Source organism: Pelodiscus sinensis, chromosome 2, assembly GCF_049634645.1.
Source record: "Pelodiscus sinensis isolate JC-2024 chromosome 2, ASM4963464v1, whole genome shotgun sequence".
NCBI lineage: Eukaryota > Metazoa > Chordata > Testudines > Trionychidae > Pelodiscus > Pelodiscus sinensis.
This window is the reverse complement of record NC_134712.1, coordinates 184,569,471-184,593,365: the sequence shown is the minus strand read 5'-3', so window position 1 is coordinate 184,593,365 and position 23,895 is coordinate 184,569,471. Positions and strand designations below refer to the sequence as shown.

General features: G+C 42.0%; 1 protein-coding gene across 5 annotated transcripts in view; it reads right to left on the bottom strand.

Annotated features, from left to right (window-relative positions):
* Positions 1 to 23,895, bottom strand: part of GADL1 (glutamate decarboxylase like 1) — a 104,329-nt gene that overhangs the window by 31,848 nt on the left and 48,586 nt on the right. For 4 of the 5 annotated variants that reach the window (XM_075921977.1, XM_006134301.4, XM_006134302.4 and 1 more), the window contains 2 exons: positions 16,807 to 16,858; positions 12,092 to 12,181 (listed from right to left, as the gene is read on the bottom strand). In XM_075921977.1, coding sequence (XP_075778092.1) covers positions 12,092 to 12,181; positions 16,807 to 16,858 — 142 coding nt within the window. Of the gene's footprint in view, positions 1 to 11,632; positions 11,892 to 12,091; positions 12,182 to 16,806; positions 16,859 to 23,895 lie in introns of those variants that run through there. The other variant, XM_025190298.2, reaches the window with a different exon arrangement.

The window sequence follows — 23,895 nt, the reverse complement described above, 5'->3', positions numbered from 1 at the left end:
TCCTAACCTGGTTCTACTGCCTTCGTGACAAGCATAGTAATGTTTATTCTAGATATATTTGATAAAAATCATATTTTGAAAGTGTGATGAGCAGTTCCTGAATGTCTCCTGGAATCTCTGTGGAAAAACATGTAATTTCTGTTCCAATTCACCTCTACAGCAATAGCGAAAAGATTCTGCAATGCTGCTGAATATGGCAAAATATTTCCAATAGTTGCTATTATTAAGCTATTTTGAAACAGATAAATGTGAATCAGTGAAAGCATACAGGCAGAGTTAGTAGTCAGGAACTCATGTGTTCTAACCTTGGCTCCATCTATGCAGCAAACTACTTATTTTTTTGCCTGTTTCCCCAGCAATAAAATGCTACCTCATTAATTACCTAACGCTCAAGGGTATACTGAAGATTAGCTAATGAGACAGATTCAGCCTAAATTTACACTAGTTTCCTATGCTCTTAGAATTGTGTCAGTACTAGCATCTTTAAAAACAATACTGTGTTTCTTTTCTGTCTAGCTGGTGTTATAGGGTCAGTGGAGCTGGCTAATCCAGGACATGCCAATCTCTTCTTTGTTCCTCTTCTCAGCAGATTCTGCTAGTGCCTCTTTCTCGCCATTCTGCAAGTAACTCTTGATCCTCAGAGCCTGATTATCCCCGAGGCACTCCAGTTTTACACCACTGTAACCACTGAATGCAATGGAGTAACCGAGTCTATGAATCAGAATCTCTGTTATGTCCTTATTAGAAATGCTTAGACAATCTACCTTTCTAATCTTTCATAAACAAACACCATGAAGGAGGATATCATATCTCAGAAAAGGATGTCACTAGACATCTGCTTAGGGTAAACTAATTCTACCATGGCCTCATTTCCTATTCAAAGAGACAAAGACTGTCTTGAGAATTCACTTCTTTGGGAGAGATGAAGGGACAGATTTTCTTCTGACTTACTTGTAGAGCAACTTACACTGGTGCAAAGTGAGCGCAAAATTCTATTGTTTGCACCTGGTAAAATGTTGCATCCATTTCAAATTGATGGAAAATAGACTATTTTATGCTTTTATTTAGGGAGGTCTCACTGCAGAGCTACACTGGTATAATCATATTGCTCAAAGGTGTGAAAAATCCATACCCCCTGAGAAATGTAGTCATACTGACTTAATGCCCCATGTAGATAGCACTATATCCATGGGAGGTGAATTAACTACACTTACAGGAGAAGCTCTCTCATCAACATTGTAGCACCTTCACACAACTGTTATAGTGGCCCAATTGCATGGATGCAGCTGTGCTGCTTTAGCACTATATATGAAATACAGCTATAGGAGACTGCCAGTACTCAACCTGAAGTGGCCACAAGACCACACGAGCTAGAATTGCACAAAATGAGGGTAAAATGAAGAATCCAGCCCTACCAAGTCCCAGTATACTTGGAGTTGATGGTCCTTCAGTTTGAAAAAATATGGCACTAACTTTTTTGTATTGGGAAATATCGCATAAAAGCAGTTCACAGTGTGATATTTTGAAATCCAAAGGGTTTATTTTATTGAAATACTTTTTTTTAAGTCATCATCTGCAAACAATATTTCACATGTGGTGCAGGTGTTCTTTCAACATCTGACAGTGTGACTGAATTGGGCTTTCCAAGGTTTTACTGAGGCTACATAGAAGATTTACAGGGCCCAAGCCAAGAAGTGGAAACAGTGCCTCCTGTTCATCCCCCACCCTCCACACATGCAAACATACGTCCTACCACCACCAAAGTACCACATTGTTTCTGCCTCTCTCCCCATCTTTCGAGTTTTCATTTCCTGTTTGTCTCTATCCTCTCTGCTTTCTTCTGCCTTTCTGGACCTTTTCCATCACCATTTTATACCATTATGGACTTTGCCACAACTGGAGCATTGGGACAGAGTACAGAGAATGAGGAAGTGAGTCTGCACCCTGGTCACTTAGGTCATGTCTACACTAGGAAACTATTTTGAAATTACTAAATTCGACTTAAAAACTCCCAATTTAACAAATCTGAAATAGCACATGCTCACTATGGAGAAGCATCCAAATTAGTATGAGGTAGGATCTGTTAATGTGGATGCGCTACCTCAGGCTTACAGCCCCAGGAAGCATTATCGGGAGCTGCAAAAGGCTTCCCAGAGGCCAGTAAGTTCAAATTAGCCCAGGGCTGATAAACAGGTACAGGAAGAAAGGAAGCGCAAGGGAGAGAGAGGAGGAGGAGGAACAGGACTAGCTGAGCCTACTCATACAGGAGCTGCAGAGCGAGGAGACCTCAGTGTCCCTCAGGTCCTGCTGGGAGGGCCTAAAGCTTGGCAAATATTGTAAATAGGCAGGTGGCTTTGGTGACACTGATGAAGAAGCCTAATGCATTATACTTTTTCTGAAGTGGGACTGAAGTTTTCAACATATAAGGCATTGGTTCCTGTCCCTATAATTCTAAAGCTGAGATGGGGAACACCCACAGCCCGCAGGCTGGAGCCAGCCCATGGCACAATTCAAACCAGCCTGCAGGGGGTCCAGTGGCCACACAGCATCACTTCTTGCAGTGCCCATCCAGACACTACTTCTGGCCCCTCATCCTGCATGCGCATGGGAGGAGGGGCACACAGGCGAGGAGGCCAGATGACAGCTGGGCAAGCCCCCAAACCCTTTCCCTGTGTGTACTACTCTCAGCCAGGAACATGCTGGGCAGCCATGCAGCAGCGGGGCAAGCCTCCCCAAACCACTTCCCTGCCAGGCTGGCCACAGCTCAGCCATACACAGGCAGTATCCTGGCAAGCCCCCGAAGCGCTTCCTGCAGTGCCCAACCCCAGGGAGAAAGTATTGCCACCCCCTCCTCCTGCCCACAGGTAAGGATGCACACAGGGAGATGGGGGTGGCCGGAGTGGGGTGGAACAGGTGGCAATGGGAAAAGCCCCTGAACTGCTTCCCTACCTGAGGTGGCTGGAATGGGGAGGATGGATAGCTAGGGGGCAATGGGGCGAGCTCTCAAGCTCCTTCCCTGCATGGGGCAGCAGAAGTGGGCAGCCACGCTGGGCAGCAGCAGGGCAAGGCTCCAGCCACTTCCTGCAGCACCAAGCCCTAGATGGTTGCCGTTGCCCCTGCCTCCTGCACGCACGTAAGGAGGTATGGTGAGAGTGGACTGGTTGGAGTTAGGAGGAATGGGCAGCGGGGCAGTGGCTGGGAAGTGGGCCATGTAAACCTACGAGCCTCTGCCCTGGCTGGGGCAGCCACAACAGGTCTTCCCCTTCCCTCCTCTCCCCCCCTCCACTTTTTGTAATAGCATTTTTAGTACACACTAACTTTCTTCAATACTGATGTGTTGATGGTGCAGGTGGTTGCTTAAAGATAAAGATTCCAACCCTTCTCAAATTAAAAATGACTTCTGCATGCAAAATAGACACAGAGCGTTGTATTTTTAAACGAAAAATGGACAAATGACTTCTTTTTTGTGGTGGTGAAATGCAAGCCCTTTTGCCGGATTTGTCTTGAGAAAAAAATCTAACCCAGAAAGACACTACAGCACAAAGCATATCAAATAAGAAGAATATCAAGGACAACTGCAAGATTACAACATTTTAAAACGTAAGAATAATTTGAATACGCAGCAAACAATTTTCACAAAAACATGGAAGTATTATGCAAGCAAGTGTTGAGTGAACGTATCACAAAAAGAATTTGGCCTCATTTAGATGGATTTATGCACCACTGCAACTGCAGCTTCATTGGCACCAGAGTAACTTAGATTATTTGATTGTAAGCTTATCTCACAGGACAGCGTCAGACCAAATTAAGGATATAGCTCAGGGTATTGAAATGTCTCTGAAAGATTATGCAGCTGATTTTGAGTTCTACTCTCTGGTTGGTAAGACAACAGACACAGGAGGTGGCCATTTTCCTGCATGGAATCACACTAGATTTTGAGATTTGAGAGGACTTGCTTTCTTTAGTATCAACGCATGACACCACCAGAGGTGAGGACATTTTTGAGAAGGTTACATCAAGAGTGAATAGGCTTCAGTTATCATTTGAAAAATTGAGCAATATTACTACTGACAGTGCTCCAGCTATGGCTGGATCTCAGAAGGGATTAGCTGCCTTAGTCAAGAAAGAAATTGATCACCTTGGTCTTGATTCAAGTAATTTGATTGTTTGTCATTGCATCATTCATCAAGGGAATCTGTGCACACAGTCCATGCATCTGAACAACATAATGATGATAGCAGTATCAAGCATTAACTTTATTGAAAGAAAAGGATTAAACAGCCACCAGTGTAAAAAGCTATTGAAAGACCTTGAAGGACAATATGGTGATTTAGTTTATTATTGTGAAGTGTGATGGCTGAGCCAGGGGAGTAAGCTGATGCAGTTCTATGAACTGAGGAATGAACTGCAACTTTTTATGGAGATGAAGGGAAAACCTGTGGCTAAAGTTGAGTGACCCAAAGTGGCTGTGTGACTTTGCTCAATAGTTGTCAGAGCTCAATGTCAAATTGCAAGGACCTAAGCAGCTTCTTACTTCCCTGCTTGCAAATGTCACAGAATCATAAAATACTAAAACTGGAAGGGACCTCAAGAGGTCATCAAGTCCAGTCCCCTGCCCTCATGGCAGGAACAAGCAATGTCAAGATCATCCCTGACAGGTGTCTGTCTAACCTGGTCTTAAATATCTCCAGTGATGGAGATTCCACAACCTCCCTAGGCAATTTATTCCAGTGTTTAACCACCCTGACAGGAAGCTTTTCCTAATGTCCAACATAAACCTCCCTTGCTGCAGTTTAAGCCCACTGCTTCTTGTCCTATCCTCAGAGGCCAAGGAGAACAATTTTTCTCCTCTCCTCCCCTCCCTGTGAAACCTTTTCATATACCTGAAAACTACTATCATGTCCCTCCTCAGTCTTCTCCTTTCCAAATTAAACTCATGTCAATTCATTCAAAGCTAAATTAAAGCAGTGGCAAATGCAACTGGAAAAGGGCAATATAGTGCATTTCCCAACTTTCAAGTGCCAATACATTTCCAAACTCGAGGAAACATGCGTTGAAATTCACATCAGTATTTGCCAATTCATATTGCTGTGACCAGTTCTCTTCAAAGCATTCTCTCCAAAGCATCATCTGCATGCCAGATTAACACATGTGAACCTGGAACTGTAGCAGCGACAGTTCTAGCACACATAATGAGGCTCACCAAGGAACAAAAGCATCAGTCATCACACTAAATAAAAAGAGCATGACACTAAAAATGTATTGTGGGGGGTGGTATGTATGCTTCTCACTTTGGGGCTTGTGTCTTTGTTTGCTGTTTTGCTTCTCACTTGTGTGTGGCCCCCAACTGATTTTTCTGTGTGTCAGTGGCTCATTCTAGAGTGTCAGACCTTAAAAGCCTGGTACTGGAGGAGGGGAGGGCTGTACTAATTCATGAAAAAATGTCCAAGAGCCATAATTTTAAATTCACCAGGCATATGCAAAATTGTATTGAACACAAAACTCAATTTTGAATGAGTGAAGCAAAACTAACATGTAATTTTTACATCTTACCACTCAACCAGATTTCTTTGATATTTAAAATAATCCTTGCTAAATCTTTCTTATTTCTTTTAATTCACAGCCAAGAAAAAACTTTTGTAGCCGAGTTACATAATGCAGTAAAACTCCATTGGTCCAGCATCCAATGCTCTGGCACTCCTGATGGTCCGGCATCATCGGGAACCCGGAAGTGCTCCGGGCAGCCGGACAATTGGAGCTGCTCTGCACCCGGCTTCCCCGATTCAGCTGCTGCTGAATCTGACCAGCAGCTGAATCAGGGAAGCCGAGGGCAGAGCAGTTGGGGTGCTGTTGGGTTGGTCCCGTAGCGCTGCTCCTCGGGGCTGCAGGACCAACCCGGCAGCACCCCAGCTGCTCTGCCCCAGGTGTCTCCAAGTCAGCAGCTGCTGAAACTGACCAGCGGCTGATTCCAGGAAGCCCGGGGCAGAGCACCTCTGCCCCGGGCTTCCTGGAGTAAGCCGCTGGTCAGTTTCAGCTGCGGCCAAATCAGGGACTCCTGCGGCAGAGCAGCTGGGGTGCTGCCGGGTTGGTCCGGTAGCACCACCCCTCGGCGCTGCACTACGAGACCAACCTGGCAGCACCCCAGCTGCTCTGCTGCAGGAGTCCCCGATTCAGCCACTGCTGAAACTGACCAGCAGCGGCTGAATCGGGGACGCCTGGGGCAGAGCCAGACTATCGGAAGTGGGGGCTATGAGGGGTCTGGAGTGGCATCTTCCCCATCCCACCCCAGACCCTTCATAGCCCCCCCTTCCAATAGTCCAGCATATCTAATAATCCAGCACCCCCTGGGTCCTAAAGGTGCCGGATTATCGGAAGTTTACTATAAATCTATTTTCAGAAATGTGTTAATCAGGAAAGTGTGCACATCCTTTATTAGTGAGATACTACAACACTACCATAATTTTCTTTTACGTGCTATTGGGTTATTCCTTAATAGTAGTACATTATCTATAGCACCTTGGGGCTTTCCCAACAGGTTTGACTGAGTGTAGACCTGTCTAGGTCTCTTTTCAGAGACTGTGCCAGTGGTGACTATACTGAGCAAACAGCCTTCTTAAACCAAAGCACTGTTTATTTTAACAGTAGGAAGAATAGATTCAGAGAAAGGATTTTAAAACAATGAAGAGTCAAGGGCACGTCTTGCCTAAAGGCTTCCATCTCATTATGTGGATCTCTGCAGGTCTAACTCCTTCAGATACCCCAGTGGGATACCATGGGTCAGTCTTGTTCTCCTGAAAAACTACTCCACTTGCTTGAGAGAGTATTTCTCTTTAAACCCACCTGTATTTTGAGCTCCTCAATTCACATGCCTTTTCCTGTCCTGCTTCAAACCAGTTTTGTAGATTAGAGAGAAGGCGAAGTATTTAAAATTATGGGTGTGTCTAGACTACAGGGTTTTTTTGAAAAGTGGCCTTTAAAAAAAAAAAAAAACCCTTCCCCTGCATCTAGACTGCTGCCGCATTCTTTCGAACGTAAATTGAAAGAACGCGGCAGTTTTTTCAACTGCAGAAAACCTTGTTTTACGAAGAAGAACGCCTTTTTTCTAAAGTGCTCTTTCGAAAAAAGGCGCTATGTAATGCAAACTGTGCTTTTTCAAAAGAGAACATCCAGACTGCCTGGGTGCTCTCTTTCAAAAAAGCAGCTTTCTTTTTCAAACGTACTGGTTATAGTTTAGACGCTCTTTTTCGAAAAAGGTTTTTTCAAAAATAGCTTTCAAAAAAGCCTCTTTCAAAAGAGGTTTGCAGTCTAGACGTAGACTATGAGTCCTGGCATTCATTATCCCTTAACAATTCTCAAATGGAGAGGTGGCTAATCCTGAGCCATTCTTTCTCTTTCTACCTGTTTTTGCTGGCATTCTACAGATGCATTAAAATAACGTAATTGTACAGAAAGCACCTCGACAAACCGTATTTATAGATTGCTACAGAGCAACTTCCAGTGCATCACAACTATGACTACTGAGCCAAGGCAACTCCCATGAATTTCATTGTAAAACTCTCCACTTATTTAATGGGAGCAGCATATTCACATACAGTCCACCCTATATGGGGACTCTTTGGCTTACACGGACTCTGATTCAACAACACACAAGACTACTGAGATTACAAATTGCTTGTGTAAGCAAGGGTTTACAGATTCAAAACAGGAACACATACTCTCCCAAAGTACACATTTTTAAAGTCAAATTTCTTAATGAGGAAGAGGGAAACTAAAAGTGATACCAATGGGCCCTTTGCTAACTGTGCTATTGCTACTGTCCTCAGATAACTAATGATGTGGCAAATACTAGTCATCCAGATTATGCTAGTCTTGCATTTCTTGCACACTCAAAGCTCCTATTGCAGTCAATGGGTATTTTAGGTGTGCAGAACTGGGTCCCTGATTTGTATTTGATTAGTACTTTAGTTCCAATGGGCAGAACCAAACCTAGGACCTCTAGAGCTTAGTGCATGAGCCTCTAGAGCTTAAGCTATAAAGCCAGTTGGCACTCAGCTAAGGCTATGGAGTACACTCATTCTCTCTCTCTCTCTAAGTCGTCTAAGTGCCACTATATGGGATAGCAAACCACAACCAGTAGGTGTGCAGGTTACATACTGTAAGAGTAGGAAGCTGCTAAGGCAACCTTATTTCAACCCTCTGACTTTTATGCATTGATGGACAGCTTCTCATTCTATATATGTACGAGGACACTTCATATGTGACAATCTCTTTTACAAAACTACCTGTCCACTGTAACCTGTTTTTCTCTAAAGGCAGGTAGGAGTGGGGAAGGAGTTAGTCTAGATAAAGGGGGAAATGATACAGTAAGGTTAAGGTTTTATAGCACAGTTGCATAGGAGGAGTGCAGGAAAAAGTTTCTTACCCTCATAGAATGCTTTGCCTTCTGATTGTTCAACTATAATCAAATTTGACCAGAAATCCAATAAAGGATAGCATCCAAACACAAAAAGGCAAAATCCAAACAAGCTCTCAGATTGAAAAGCCAGTATGAGAACTAAAATAATTCTATATAGAAGCCATACTAATGTCACAGGAATGTGATGCTCTGACTAACATATTATATAGAAACACGGTAAAGATGAAACTCACCCCAATGTAAAGGACACACAACAAAATCAATTATATCACTTAAACCCAGCTTTATGGGCTTTTGTGTCATCTAGTATGTTCCATTGGTCCTCTGCACTGGAATAAAATATCATACGGGAATACATAAAATTATGGCCCATATTATCTTCTGAGAACAGATTCCAATGGGCCAGTAGAATAGGGAATCAACCAGGAGAGGCATAGAAAATAGTGTATTATTCTGAGCTCACTGAATATGCACTGTAATAAATCAATGAACTGTGCAAGGAATTTCTAAAATACATCCTCACTTAATTATTCACAGTCTTGCAGATCATCAAAAAGTAGATGACTGGTCTTTGTCTAAATGGAATAATTACTGAGTTTAGGAATGGTATGAAAAGACATACTGTAAATTAATTTTTTAATGCTCATTTTAGTGAAATAATGAGGCTATTCAGGAAGTGCCAGCAGTTAAGAAGAAAATCGTATGCATCCTCACACTGAATAAAGATGACATGGTGCAACAAGTCTCTTAAATCTTCAGTTATGTAGGTATGACTGCGCTCCATACCCTCTTTTCTTCCACCTTTTTACTAATTCAATTATTACTGATTTTGAGATTAATTACTGTACATTATTTAAATCAGCAATGTTGAATTGTGTAAACAAATTATACTGATGTTAAAGACACTAATCGCCAGATGTTTAAATCTTTCAGCTATAGTCTGAAAGATTTCCTGTGCCTGTCTGTCTCTCTCTCAGCGTGAGTCATTACTGGACTTTGTTTTGTATGTCTGGCTTCCCAGTGTTGGGGATGGAGAAGTGAAATAACTGCAGAACTACTCCAGGATTTTTGGAAAGGTGAAAGAAACCACTCTTCTCTGGTTTGAACATAAACTCCCTTTCCCTTTTAAAATCCTTTCTTACAACACACCTTCTGCCAAGATCCACAGTCCCATGCCAACCTTATAAAAGCTAACTGAACAAAGCTAGCAGAATGGGATATGTTGTGGTATTTGTATCACAGCAATGCCATGTGGTGTTTGATGCTGGAGACACTCAAGAAGGCATTTACTCCACTTGGTCTTGTCCAGGTGCCATAAGATGCTCACTCTGTCCCTTCCACTTCCTTGGTGCCCCAGCCCTGCTACACAAGCACAAAGAAATAGGTGTGGGGGGGATCTTCTAGACTCTTCCCTGCCCTGTTTTCAGCCTCTCGCTCCATGAGGTGCACAGGCACTATTACAGTGAGAGGTCACTGACAGTTTTGTATGGAGGAGAAAGGAAGCATCTTGCGATAACGGGTCATCATGATTTGACCCAATATGTGCAGCATCTTGCAGTGTAGAATATGGAAATCTCTCTTTTCTCCCCACCTTGCCTGAGGCCATAGACTCCCTAATGTTCGTTATAAGCTTCTTTGTGCAGGGACCAAGGGCCAGATTCTCAGCCGATGTAAAACAGCATAGCTCCGCTGCAGCAATGGAGCTCTGCTGGTGTACACCAGCTGCGTAACTCGCCCATTTTTCCCTATGGGACTTGTATAAATATTAGGTAATAAATAATTTTTTTACAATACAACACTTGGGAAAGAGAAGATCTCATCCCAAAAGACAGATGTACCCTGGTTTAATTCAAAAGGGATCTTTTTATGCCATGAGCACTACTGGGAGAACAGCTGGGCTCTGCAAAAAGACTTCCTAGCTGTGTGTCTAGGATTTACATATCCTCACCCCACCTTCAATTTCTACTGCCTCATTAACGTGTAAAAAAGAAGAGCAGAACAAGCCACACACTATAAGGTGATCATACAATAGGCATGGCTCACTTTGTTGCAGAGTTTTTTAGTCAATAATACACAAATTTCAATTTCCATTACTTTTCTAGAGCTATGTCTACACTGGGAAGGTTTGGCAACAAAAGTGCTGTCAAAATGCAAAAATGAAAACTGATCAAATTGTTTTTCTGCCTCCCATTGTCAACATTTCATAGCCACATTGCTAGCTCCCCTGTTGACAGATAGAGCAAACCAATATGGGTAAGCAGTGCTTTTTTTGTGATGGTATGCCCTGGGACAGTGTACCGGCACCTATTTTCCCATCTTCATGGAACTGAATGGGACTCCCCTCTGGCGTACCAGAACCTATTCTTGGGGTGGCTTGGCTCCAGAAAGAAGCTTGCCCGGGACATATGGCTCTTAAAGGGGCTGCGATTGCATTTTAGCCCGTGGCACAGCCTTTTTTTTTTTTCTTTGCTCAACAACTTTGAGCCTGGAGTACTGGCACCTTTTTTCTTACAAAAAAAGCACTGTGGGTAAGCATTCCACAGTGCACTGTTGTGGGAAGGCAGAGTTGATCCTTGTGCTTCTTGGGATTCCCTCGTAGCTCTGTGAGCTCTCCATGCTGAGGAATGTCAAAGCAGCATAGCAGTCACTCTAGCCCTCCTCCTGCAGGAGCAGTCTGCCTGCTGCTGTGCTCCTAGTGCAAGACAGAATGGAGGCATTCCAATGATTTGCTCTTTGGTCCTCAAAAAGAGCAGCTCACTCAGCTGACAAATACTTCCGGGAGCTCTAAAAGAGGAGGGGTGCATGCCTGCAGGGCAGCAGAAATCACAAAACACTGAGCATAGCTATCAGGGAAGGCATTGTGGGATACTGGCGGAAGCCAGTTCTCTCGACAAAACAAACAGCAGAATCTACACTGGCTCTTTGTCAACAATAAAGGGAGGAGAAAAGACAAGAGTCTCTCTCAGGGCTGGAAGTTTTTTGTTGCCAAAACTGGGTAGTTTTTCTTGACAAAAGTTGCATTGTAGTATAAACACTCTCACTGTTTTGTTGCCAAAAGGCAGTTTTTGGTGATAAAATGTGCCACTATTGACAAGGCCTAATTTATCTTAACTGTGGGCTACTCTGTAGTTAATTTATTCCCATCAAAGTATTTAGTTCTTTCAAAATGTTAGTAATTTTCCACAAGAGTGACAAAATTTACCAAAAGGCTCACCATTACTTTTTTCCCATTCTATTCCTACTTCCTTTTATAGGTTGCCTAGCATCAGAAAATGTATTCGTAAGCACACCTTCCCTTACATGATCCACTGATAACACCAGACAAGTCCCAAGGACAATCGGTGTCTGAAATAGGTAATGAATGCACCATCTAGACAAAAGACACAGACAATACTGTTCCTCTTCTCTCAGTTCCTCTGTCTGGCAACAGTTTTGATAGCAACCTGAATATCTGCATAATGTCTGCTTCTGTTACCTTAAGAAGAAAGAAACTTAATTAGCCTCGTCTAAAGAGAGAGTATAATAAACTTAGAAATCCTACTAACATCAAGCTAAGGATTAAAATTACATTGTATTGATGGGTTAATGGTGGGCACATCCTGACCCTATTTCTCTTTATACCCTGGAAGAAGGGATATTCATAATAAACTAGCAAGCCATACATGTACTACTCACCTGATGGAGCTTCTCCCAGAACTCAGGTCCTTCCTCTGTTTTTCTTAAGCTTGGTGGAATGTACCAAAAGCAAATGTTTGCATACTCTGGCTGAGTAAGAATAGAAAAGAACTGGTTATTTCTCTCACATTTATGTTACATTATCATAGCGAATCAACAAGTTTTGTGACAATTTTCAGTGAAAGCTTTAGAAATGTTTTGTCAAAAAAATGTGTTGAAGGGGTTTTTGTTTTGAAGCCATGTTTAAAAAACCCCTCAAAACACTGACTTTTTCATTCTGTTTACTCCTCTCCAAGCCCTATGCTCATCATTGCTCTTCTCCTCCACTCCACAGTGGAAAGGAAAGGTAGTCTTTAAGTTTTTATACACATATTCACACATAACCTATCTTCGTTTTCCAGTGGGAAAAAGGAAGGGAGAAGGGAAGCAGAGAGGCATTTTGGCACAATTTCAAAATTAAAATTTTAAATATTGATTTTTTTTCTTAATTTTTTTCATTTAAAATTAAAAAAAAATGCTATTTCATCAACAACACCACAAAAATCACAAGCATTTGGTTTCAGAAGACCCTATTATTCAACAAAAACTCTTTCTATGGCAATTTTTTTTCAACATTTGGTACTCATACTATATAATGATGGACCTGATGCCTGAATTCCAGTCCCTCCATTTTAAAAAGAGTCCCAAACTCCTTGGGGTGATGCACATGTCCTGTCCAGGAGATATTCTCTCCAAATTCCTGAACATGACTTGGGAACAAAGACTCCACTTCTTCACTCTGCTCCAGAAAATCTCTCTTAGATTTTATGCTCAATTTAGAGCTCGCTGTGAGTCTCCCAATGACAAGAATGACCATTCAGAGTCAGTTAGAATTAGAACATTTCATATTTATGCGGTTTCTGCATATAGGGTTCACAAATGTTTCTAATGGGCCACTATAGAGTCAACCCAGTCACTTTCGGGACAAATGAAGGATGCATAGCACCTAAAGAAACAGTTAATACATCTCAGTGCTCCCTGAAAAACTTCACCTCCTTAACGGTGACTTGCCACATCTTTGCAAGTTAATGCTCTACAAGAGTGGGACAAAGGATGGATAGGATTATAACATACCTCACCCTTACTATATCCTACAATACCCACAGCTCCCATTGATGCTGGCTGAAAAAGTAGGGACAAATGTTGACTAGGGAAGAAGACAGCTAACTCACACCATCATTCTGCCTTAATGCAAACACTGCTAATAGTTCTAGACCTCCTCCCAAGTGTATGGAGATTACCTACACTGTGCCAAATTCTTTCATGAAAGGGCACTGGGAACTATTTATATTTGCTGCTTCACTTTCAACTGCATTTAACACAGTCTGTGAACAGCAAGGAGAATATCATTATCAGCAGGACGAGATCAGCAGATTTGCCATCTGCTGCCAAAGAATTAAATGAAGTTCAGCTCTAGAAGTCCCATATTTCTCTAACAAGAATGGGGTCAAGCCCTGGAGAGTTTCCTTGCGAGGTGAAGCTCTAATTGACTAAAATGGGGTGTCAATCACAATTCTGTTTCAGGGCAAAGGGTACATGCATGCAGCCACATGGCTTATTTTTCTTTCATCAGATGCAGCCATGCCTCAGTTTCCCTTCATTCATTAGATAAGTTAACCCTTTGTCTCTGCGAAGACAAAACTACCTTTTCCAGATTCAACAGAAGTCCAAGAAATACTGGCTCCACTAAGCCATTTTTCATGCAGATTCCAGAATCTCCCTCAGACACCAGAGCACTTATCCCAGTGGAAGGGAAACTTTTCTCCCACCTTCTTTAGAAGTCCCAGCCTGAGGCCTCTAAACAATAAGCAGTTGCCCAATCCTGCCCTTACACTCTTTTCCCCAGGTAATTTCCTTCATGGGCTTCCTTGCACAAGCCCAGACCCGCCAATGGGGGAGGGGACAATAGGGGACTGCTGCCCTGGGGCCCAGAGATTTAAAAGTACACCAGGCTACCAGCCACTGCTACAGCAGCAATGGCAGCGGTCAAAGCCTCATGTCCTTTAAGTTACCGCTGGAGCCCAGAGCAGTGTTGAAGGGCTGACTGGGGAGGCTACCCCCAATTCTGCCCCTTCTGCCCAAGGCTCTGCCCTTTCCAGGGGCCTAGAGTCACCCCAAGCCCTCTACCTTGCCCAGGACCCAAAGTCTGTCATCTGACCTGCATAAACCCAAACCTTCACCCTTGTTGCAGGATTGACTTCAGGGTCATTAGAAGCCTTTTCCCAAATGGGCAGCTTATCCCTCTATAAGGGTCTTACTGTTCTACATGCCCATAGGCCTCTCCCCGTCCATTCCTCCTTCTCATAGCTCCTCCTGGGCTAGTTTCCGCAGCTATGTCTACACTGCAGGCTTCTTGTTCAAGAAGCTTTTTGTAGGAGATCTTCCGCAAAAACTTCTTGCACAAGAGCACGTCCACACTACAAAAGCGCATCGAAAAAGCAATGTGCTTTTGTGTGAGAGCGCATCCAGACTGCATGGACACTCTCCTGAAAGAAAGCTCTGATCGCTATTAACAGATTAGCCACCACATCACCTGTGCTTTTCTCGATAGGGTCTTTTTGCACATAAGTCCCCTGTTGTGCGTCCATACACACCTTTTTGCACAAGAACTCTTGCGCAAAAAGGAGGTATTCCTCGTAGAAAGAGGAATACCTACACCTCAAAAACCCTTCTGTTCTTTTGATTTATTGTAAATTTACTTGAGCAAAAAAGCACTTGAGGTGTGGATGCTCCACAGGTTTTTGCGCAAGAACAGCTGTTTTTGCACAAAAACCCTGTCGTGTAGATGTAGCCTGCAAGTCCTACCCATGCAAGTCCCACTCAGATTCCAGAGAACCTTACCACTCAAACAGGCTTGAGACAAGCCATAAAATCTTCCCAGCACCCCTTCTTACCCAGGATAATCTTCCCCTGGTCTCTTTCCAAATTAGAAGTTTACTGGGGAAAAATATGATTTGAGTTTCTTCCACTCCAATCATGATAGTTAATGGGGGGGGGGGGGGAATATCAGCACAAAGAAACATGAGTATAAACAACATTTAAATTTTAAACAATTCACTTCTGGTCTTTTAATTCTCTTTACATGCCATCACTCATCACGTGTCTGCTTCCCCTCCTGCTTCCTGCCTTTTTTCTCCCCCCTGTGCTTCTGCCACTCTATTATTCGCCATCTCCCTGTCTACTTTGCTCCTTTTCTCCTTGCTGTTCTTCACTTACACACACACACATTCTCTGAAGGAACAAAAGACAGGACTATGCAGCACTTTAAAGACTAACAAGATAGTTTATTAGGTGATGAGCTTTCGTCGGCCAGACCCACTTCCTCAGATCAAACTGTGGAAGAAAATTGGCATAACCATGAGACCATGGTGAAGTGTCTGAGAAGTTTGTCTGCTGACACCATCACTGGACCTAAACACATCAGTTACAAGATCAAGAACACGTATTCCTGTTTGTCCAGAAATATAATTTATGCCATCAAGTGCCAACAATGTCCGTCTGCTATGTATATTAGACAAACTTCTCAGACACTTCGCCAAAGAATTAATGCCCACAAATCAGACATCAGACAGTTTCACAAAGAAAAAACAGTTTCTTGTCATTTCAATCAGATGACTGGGCATTGTCTCAATGACCTCACTATATGTATATTACTTCAAAGAGACTTTAACACCAGACTACAAAGGGAAACCTCAGAACTGTCATTCATGCTTAAATTTGACACTTTACAAATGGGCCTTAAAGATGCTAACTACCTTACCCATTACACAGATAGCTTCCCCAATTATCACTCCTAAGACACTAACCTCTCTCCCTCAGCTCCCTCCATTCTAAAATCTGATTTGTCAATTTTATATGGTGTTCACTTTTTTTTGAATGTATCCCTTTGGTATATATGGTCATGCCAATTTTCTTCCACAATTTGATCTGAGGAAGTGGGTCTGGCCTACGAAAGCTCATCACATAATAAACCATCATGTTAGTCTTTAAAGTGCTGCATAGTCCTGTCTTTTGTTTCAGCAAGACCAGACTAACACGGCAACATCTCTATTACTATTTTCTGGAGGTTCCTCTAAATAGACTCCCCTCCAAGATGTCCCCAGCTGCTGATTTTATTGGTCAAAGAGCTGAGCAAGGGCAGGAGCTGAGACCCCTCCTGCTCAGAATATTCTCTGGAAACAGGATCTTCATCAATGTACATTGCTGTGGAGTAGTTTGGAGGTGTGGGGGAAGAAGGGAGTTATCAGTAGAGCTGGTTGGAAAAGTGGCAGTTGTTCTGCACTGATGATTTGGGAGTGGAGTTGAAAATGGTGGGGTGGAGGGAGTAAGGTGGGGCAGTTCATTCATTCTAATGAAGTAGAGTCCACCTTTAGGACAGAAGTTTTAACTGAAAATCTCCAACCAGTTCTAGTTCTTAGCCACAGTTTTTTACTATAGGTTGTCCTTTTGCAACCCTATCCATTGCTATACAAGGGGATTACTCAAGTCATAGGCCCCAATGACTACACAACCCCAGAAAGCAAGTGAAATGGACAGACAGATTGTGTGAAATATGGACAGTTTTATGTGGTTTAACACTTCCGTACATCAGCAATTTACCAAGTTTATTTAAATATGCACTCAAAATATAGACTGGCATTTGACAAAAGCACAAACTCAGTTCTATAGACACCTACCTCCAACAGAAGCTGGAATCCCTCTCTTTTCTTAATTTCACCCACCAGATATCTGCAATTAAACATACAACGTTTACAAGATGTAACAAAGGATATGCAGGTAACAAAAAATTGACTTGAACATGTTTAGGTAGTTTTAAGAATAGCAGAGCTTAAAATAGTTTCTACCTGCTGTAAAAATACAACAATTAATGGGATAACCAGCTTCAGAAAATAAGTGAAGACAAGCCAAGTAGTGAATTGATGATGTACACCAAAAGCTGTCTGCTTTCAGCAGCAGAAGAAATTGGGCCTCTCGCTATTAGAATTGTGAGCTGCACTAATCCATTAATACAGCTCCCTCTTTCAACACTGAGGGTTTGTTTACACTTAAAATGCTGCAGCAAGGCAGCTGTGCCATTATAGTGCTTAGTGGAGATGCTACCTACATCAACAGTGTAGTTACTCCACCACTCAGAGAAGCAGTAGCTGTGTGTAGCCCTCTTGTCAACACAGTGGTGTCTATACTAGGCATTAGGTCAGTATAACAGCATCTCTCATGGATATCGATTTTGCACACCTCTGCTGAACAATGTGGTTATACCAGTGGTCTCCAACCTTTTTAACCACAAGATCACTTTTTCAGTTTAAGTGCAATGTAAGATTTACCTCAAACCCAAATACCCTTGCCCCACTTCCTTCCTGCCCCTTCTCTGAGGCCCTGCCCCGTGCCATCCTTCTCCAAGGCCTCACTCTGCTCACTCCATCCCCCTTTACCTCCATCATCCTCACTCGCTTGCACCAGGGTGGGGTAGGGGTGCAGGCTCTGGGCTTGGGCCAAGAGGTTTGCAGTATCGGTGGGGCTCTGGGCTTAGCACAGGGTGGGGGATTTGGGGTATAAGAGGGCATTCAGGTTGCAAGCTCTTGGAAGGAGTTTGGGCACAGGGGGACTCGTTTCTGAGGCTTAGCACAGGGTTACTTAGCAAAAAGTTGCTTTGGGTCAATCCAAACACTTCATTTAGATAAAATCAAAACTTTGCAACACTGGCTATTTTGTATTACAATACAAAAATGTTGAAAAAATTAAACTAAAAGTCATTTCAATGCAAAAAATATAAATATTTGGTTCCAAAAATGTTGAAGTGGGACCTCTCTTACTGTTGCCTGAACTTTTTTCCCCACATTTTTCTACTGAAACAAAATTGTGATAAAATCAGCCTAAATGTGTGACATATTTGAATTTCAATGGAACTGTGTTTTCCAATACAATATGGTTCTATCAAAGTTTTCCTACTGCCTTTATTCTGTTTGTAAATCATTCACAAAGATTCATTTGTTATTCATAATTGTTCAAACTATTCAGGGTGAAATCTTTTTGCATATGAGCTCTTTCGAAGTTGCTCACTGCCTAGATTTTTTATTCATTCTTACTGCTGTGCAAGTAGTCACCTTAGTCATATGGTATTGTTTCTGGGCCTTTACAGAATCAGCATAACTGTAATAAGGAGGAGTTTGTGGGATCAAGTCACTCAGTACTTGATTTTCTAGGGGAAAGAATAGGAGCAGTTTCTCAAGTTAGGAGGAACAAACCTAACAGGTTTAGGGAACATTTAAAACCATTTTTCCTCTAGGTGACTTGAGTCAGGCCTTGCCTGAGACATCACTGCTAGAAAATTTAAGCTATTGGAATATTACAGGTGGGGATCAGATCTTAAATTACAACTATCAGCCCGAGCCCCACTGTCCACAGCTGACAAACCGCTGCCTGGAACTGAAGCATGTAACCTAGGTTACCTTGTGGCATGAGCCCCAGGCAATAGCCCTCCCTGCCATGCTATAATACCAGCCCTCTATTTGTGACCTCCTAAACTCATCCTGTGACCAATAGGTTAATAAACATTAAGCAGATTTTATAGATCAATGTTACACAAGGTATCATCTCTACTTAGCTTATGTACATATAACATCACAAGCAGTACATTTAAAAAAAAATGCAGAAAATTGTCATCATTACAAAGCATTAAAATATAATCCCCTTTCTTATTTACAGCATACAAAAATCATTCTTTCTAGTAAAGAATACTGTTTTTTTTAAATGCAGAAATTGATCATTTAAAGTTGTAATAACAATACTAATGGTGGTGGTAACAAGTAATATGCAGAAAGTACAGTACATAGCACAGTGATAGATACAGCAGCACTGACATTTATAATGACCAGAAAAAAAATCTGACAATCTATTGTTTTAGACGAGCAGTTTTCTTCATTGTGCCATCATGGAGCTGCTTCATAAACAGCACATCAGTAGGGTTGGTGTCAGACTGTTGCTCCAAGAACTGAAGAGAAAAGTTTTCTGCTATTGCAGCATCGCAGTGAGAAATGTTTCCATCAATTCTTCCTCAGTAGACTCTTCAGCTTTGTCGTCATTGTCAGCATGTACTACCGTCTGTATGATTTTAGCACTATCCAGTAACAGCCAGCCAGGATCATTAGCATCACTTTCAAGGCAATTTGCAATATCTTTGTTAACTTCTGTATAGCCAGGAAGACTGTGGAGATTAAAAAATACACTCTCTTTTTCAGATGCCAATGCTGTTGTGGCAGCTGCAAGTTAACTATTTTAAGGACCAATAATAAAGGACCAATAATAATTCAGGCCACAGATTTTCATGATTTTTATAAGGCTGACCTGTGGATGTCCTTCCCATGCTTCTGCAACCCTGAATATAGCTTCTTTGATATTGATTTTTTCCAGCACTGCAACATATTGCCTTCATTCTCAACTGCTTCACCAAACATCAATTGTCATGGAAAAAGATCCTGTTTATAGTGTTCTTTTAGACTTTCCAACACAAGGCTGTACACAAGACTGCACAAATGAGGGAGAAACACACACACTCTACTGAATATTGGGTGATCTTAAGTCTTCTCTCATCAGGGTGTGCAGGTGCCTTGTTTAGCTCTAAGACAGCTTTTGGTGAGATGTTTTTGTTCAGATGAGCTCACATGTTTGGTACAAAAGTTTTAAAAACCAATCACAAAATAAAACACTGTTCATCTATGCTTTTTCTTGTGATATGGAGATGAAGAGCAAAGTATTTATATTTGCATTTTTAAGTGTATGTGGATTCACTGCTTTACCAAAGACTGTTAACAGGAACGCATATGTGCCACTAGAATTAGCATAGGCCACGACTGTCGAGCGTTCTTGGCTCTTAATGTAGACAGCTGCAAATCTTTCCGTTCTGGCAACAACTCCTGTCATTGTTGTGAACTTGCCCTAGTGACCAGTTGTGCTCAGCTAAGACACTTGCTATTTCTTACTGTTACTCAGAAATAATTCCTGAATCAGCAGACGGCTTTTCCCCAGTGATTGTTAGTTGTCAGATGTGACACTTTTTAGATGTTGTGACTGAGCCGTCGCTGTTTAGCAGAGAAACATGTGTCCCCTCATAAAACTTGATTAAAGCCTTTACCCTTCTTGCATAGTAAAAGAATTCTTGCATAGTAATAGGAATTCCTTCCTCTCTTGCCTGTATAAACCACAGATAAAAGGCTTCATCTAGACCCCTTCAGTTGCTTCATGGTCTTTTAGTACGCAGAGTGACTGAATTATTCATACTACTCTATATTGAAATATTTGCTCCGCACCATGTTTGATGTCCAATCCTGTTCTTTTCCCAATGTTATAAATTGGGCTATTTCTGCTAGTGACCCTTCTTTTTTATTTTATTAATAATCTCTAATTTAGCATCCGAGGACAGTACTGAATGTTTTCATTTAGTAGTGTCAATCATTTTACAAGATTGAAAAAGTGGCATGGCAACACTACGATGGAAGCAATGTCGATTTCCCATGACTGTGTGCGCGCTCAGGGGTTTGGTTAAACAAGGGGAGTTGGATAATGGAGTCTCAGATAAACTGGGTACTATGGTAACTGTATGTTGCCATATTCACACAACGTAATTACATCTGACAATTTGCAGGCATGGCCCCAGCTGCAAAGGTTGCAGCCAAATCCTTGTCAGGCCTATTTAATTGCTTCTGAGGCTATATCTATACTGCCATTTATGTTGGCTTAACCTATGTCAATCAGAGGTGTGAATAAGCCACCAACCACACAACATAAGCCACACTGACCTAAGCACCAGCACTGACAGCCCCATGTTGGTGGGAGAAGCGCACCTGCCAGCATAGATGCTGTGACCTGTTGGGGGTAGATTAATGAAACTGACATGAAAGAGCTCGCCCATCAACTTAGAGAGGTTACACGAGAGAGATTACACCGGCTGTAAGCTCTTTAGTGTAGTCGGCATTATATAAGGGGTTGCATGTGGCCCTTGCTGTGAATGGAGTAGTTGCATACTCCTATCTGCTAGGTTACTGTACAGGAGTTTAGGAGAACATTGTTCCTGTGGAACTGTGTTGTTGTTAATCACTGCACCCCACTCCACACTCAGCAATATTCCATACGTCTAGCTACCTACTGCATTTACTAAATTTATTTACCTCCTGTTTGTTCTGTCAGCAACTGCAAATTAGTAATGCCAGCATGAGTCTGTGTGTGCAGTCAGCACCATCAGACCCCATAAAAGTCCTTTTGTCAGGATTTTGGCCAGGATCTAGGAATATTTCAATAAATCTGTCAGTTTGTTGTGATACGTAGGCCTTTTTCTGCTTGCAATTGCTTTAACTGGTTATTGCCACATACAACGAACACAAATAGGAGGAGGAAGAAATCTGTCAAAACACCAGCTTTGGACCCTGTATATATGCCAGGGAAAAGTCCCTATATGGGCATCACTAACACAGCTTCCTTGTCACAGCCTGACACGTTAGCTGAGATCCTGTAGAAATTGTTTATCCAGGGGCTCAATAAATAATGCCTTAGAGAGCAGGCATTTTTTCAAAGCAGAGCATGGGGAGTTGCCGTGTTGTTTATGGTTAACAAGACTTCTACATGTGACTCATTACCCTTAGTGTATATGCATATAAGCCTGATTGCCATGGTAAAGAGCTGATGCCAGATCTGAATTCTGCCTCTAACTACATGCTTCTGAGATGCTTTCACCCATTTTACCAAAACAAAGCCAGCACTGAATCCCTTTTGCAACATCCATTTAGATCAGCAGTTACCATTAGCATTATAGCATGCAACCTGGCCACCAAGAGCAACCACAAAAAAACTCAGGTCAACAAAGCTAAGCACAGAATAAAAAGGGTGTTTTATAATTATTGTGCCAATGATTAGATTGATTTTATTGTGGTATGGCTAGGAAACAAGTGAGTTCCCTCATTCATTTAAAACAAAACTTCACGCAAAAATACAATACGTCCCTTTTTTTGATTACCTAAAATGAGATCGCCTTGTTTTGGAAAGATGGTAGCAATGTTAAAATAGTGTTAGCATGATAGCACTGCAAAACAGCTCTCTCTCCCTGGCTAGAGCTTTCTTTTTCTTTTTTTTAAACCACCACTGAAACAAGATTAAAAATGGTGTGTGACTGACTGCAATTGATGTTTCTCTGACCACTGTCCATGGCCAAAAAAGGCAGCCATTTGAAAATCCCTCATTCTTGATTTCTAATGTCCGGTCCATTCAGTACCAGTGGTGTAATTTTCTCACTACATTTTTACACAGCTCACAGTGCAACTGTATTATTAGCCCCTGACTAATCACAGATGGGGTGGAGTCGTAGTTCAACAACATCATAACAAAGCAGAACGAACAAGAAGTATTTGAAATTACAAGCATTGCAGCAAATGAGGGATAGCTAGTAGGGAATAAAACTGGGTGTCAGGAAGAAGGATGCCTTGAGAAAAGAAATCAGAGATGACAAACTGTAGAAATGATGGTCTAACACAGGCGTGGCCAACCCATTTAACAAAGAAAGCCAAAACAGCAGCGGAAAAAATGCAAAGAGATGCACCAGAATTGTCAAGCAAAAACAATAACAAAAATGTTTTTTGTTTTTAAAAAGGAGGCTGCCCCTTTAAGACGGCCGCCATCTTGGACACCATTTTTTTAAACCCTGCAGCTCCAAACCAGTAAGCACGAGGGTACGGGGGGGGGGGCGGGGGGGAAGGTGCAGGAGTGGCTTCGCAAGCCGCACTTTTGGGGGACAAGAGCTGCACGCGGCTTCTGAGCCGTGGGTTGGCCACAGCTGGTCTAACACAACGTGCAGATATGATCACAGTCTTATGGCATATTACTCTAAAATGCAGCTTACGTCATAAAGCAATAGGAAATAAGGGAATATAATTCTTTGATACCAGTATTAAATGAGAACAAAATAATCTCCAAACTGATCAGTTGAGCACTCCATCACAATTATTTAAAAAATAAGTCATTTCAAGTAAACACTAATCTAATCCAATGCTATGAAAACATGATTCACGTCTAAAAAAAGAAGAAATCAATGACATGACCAATGAGCAGCATTTGATGCAAAAGAAATTCAGTATTATAATGAGATTAATATATATCTTTGCAACTCTTCCTGGCAGTGGAAAATCCTTGCCTTCAAATATAAGGTCGATGAACTAGCTCTAGAATTAATCCATGTTATCAGGAACACTAAAATATCATCTCCACAGCATCAAAGCAAACCCTCCTGTAACAAAACAAGAAAAAGGCTGCATAGCTGTTCCTGTAGTTAAGAAGTCTGGCTTCGTGCCTAGGGAAAATGATGTCTCAGCTACCAAGTGTCTGTGCCCATGCAAAGTCAAGAGAGCAAAGCAGCTACTGTACAGAATATCACTACTAGTTTTCTGATTAATGCAATTTCATTACAAATAAAACAAAAAATGCCCACACTGTCAGTTAAATCCACCACCAGCTAAAATCTAACTATCAAAGCGGGTATTGATCCCACCATTAACGTGTACATTCTCAGTCAGATGATCTGCACTAGTGACCTTGATGTGGCTGAATCTTTCTACAGATAGCAGAAGGAACTGACACACTGTGTGTACATTAATAAACAGAGGACCTTGAAATACATGCAAGACTGCAATTTACTCAGAACACACTAGGGACATTTAAGAAGCAGAATTATGACGACAGATTTAGTCTTCAATGAATTCTCACTAGTGCCACCTTTTTACTAT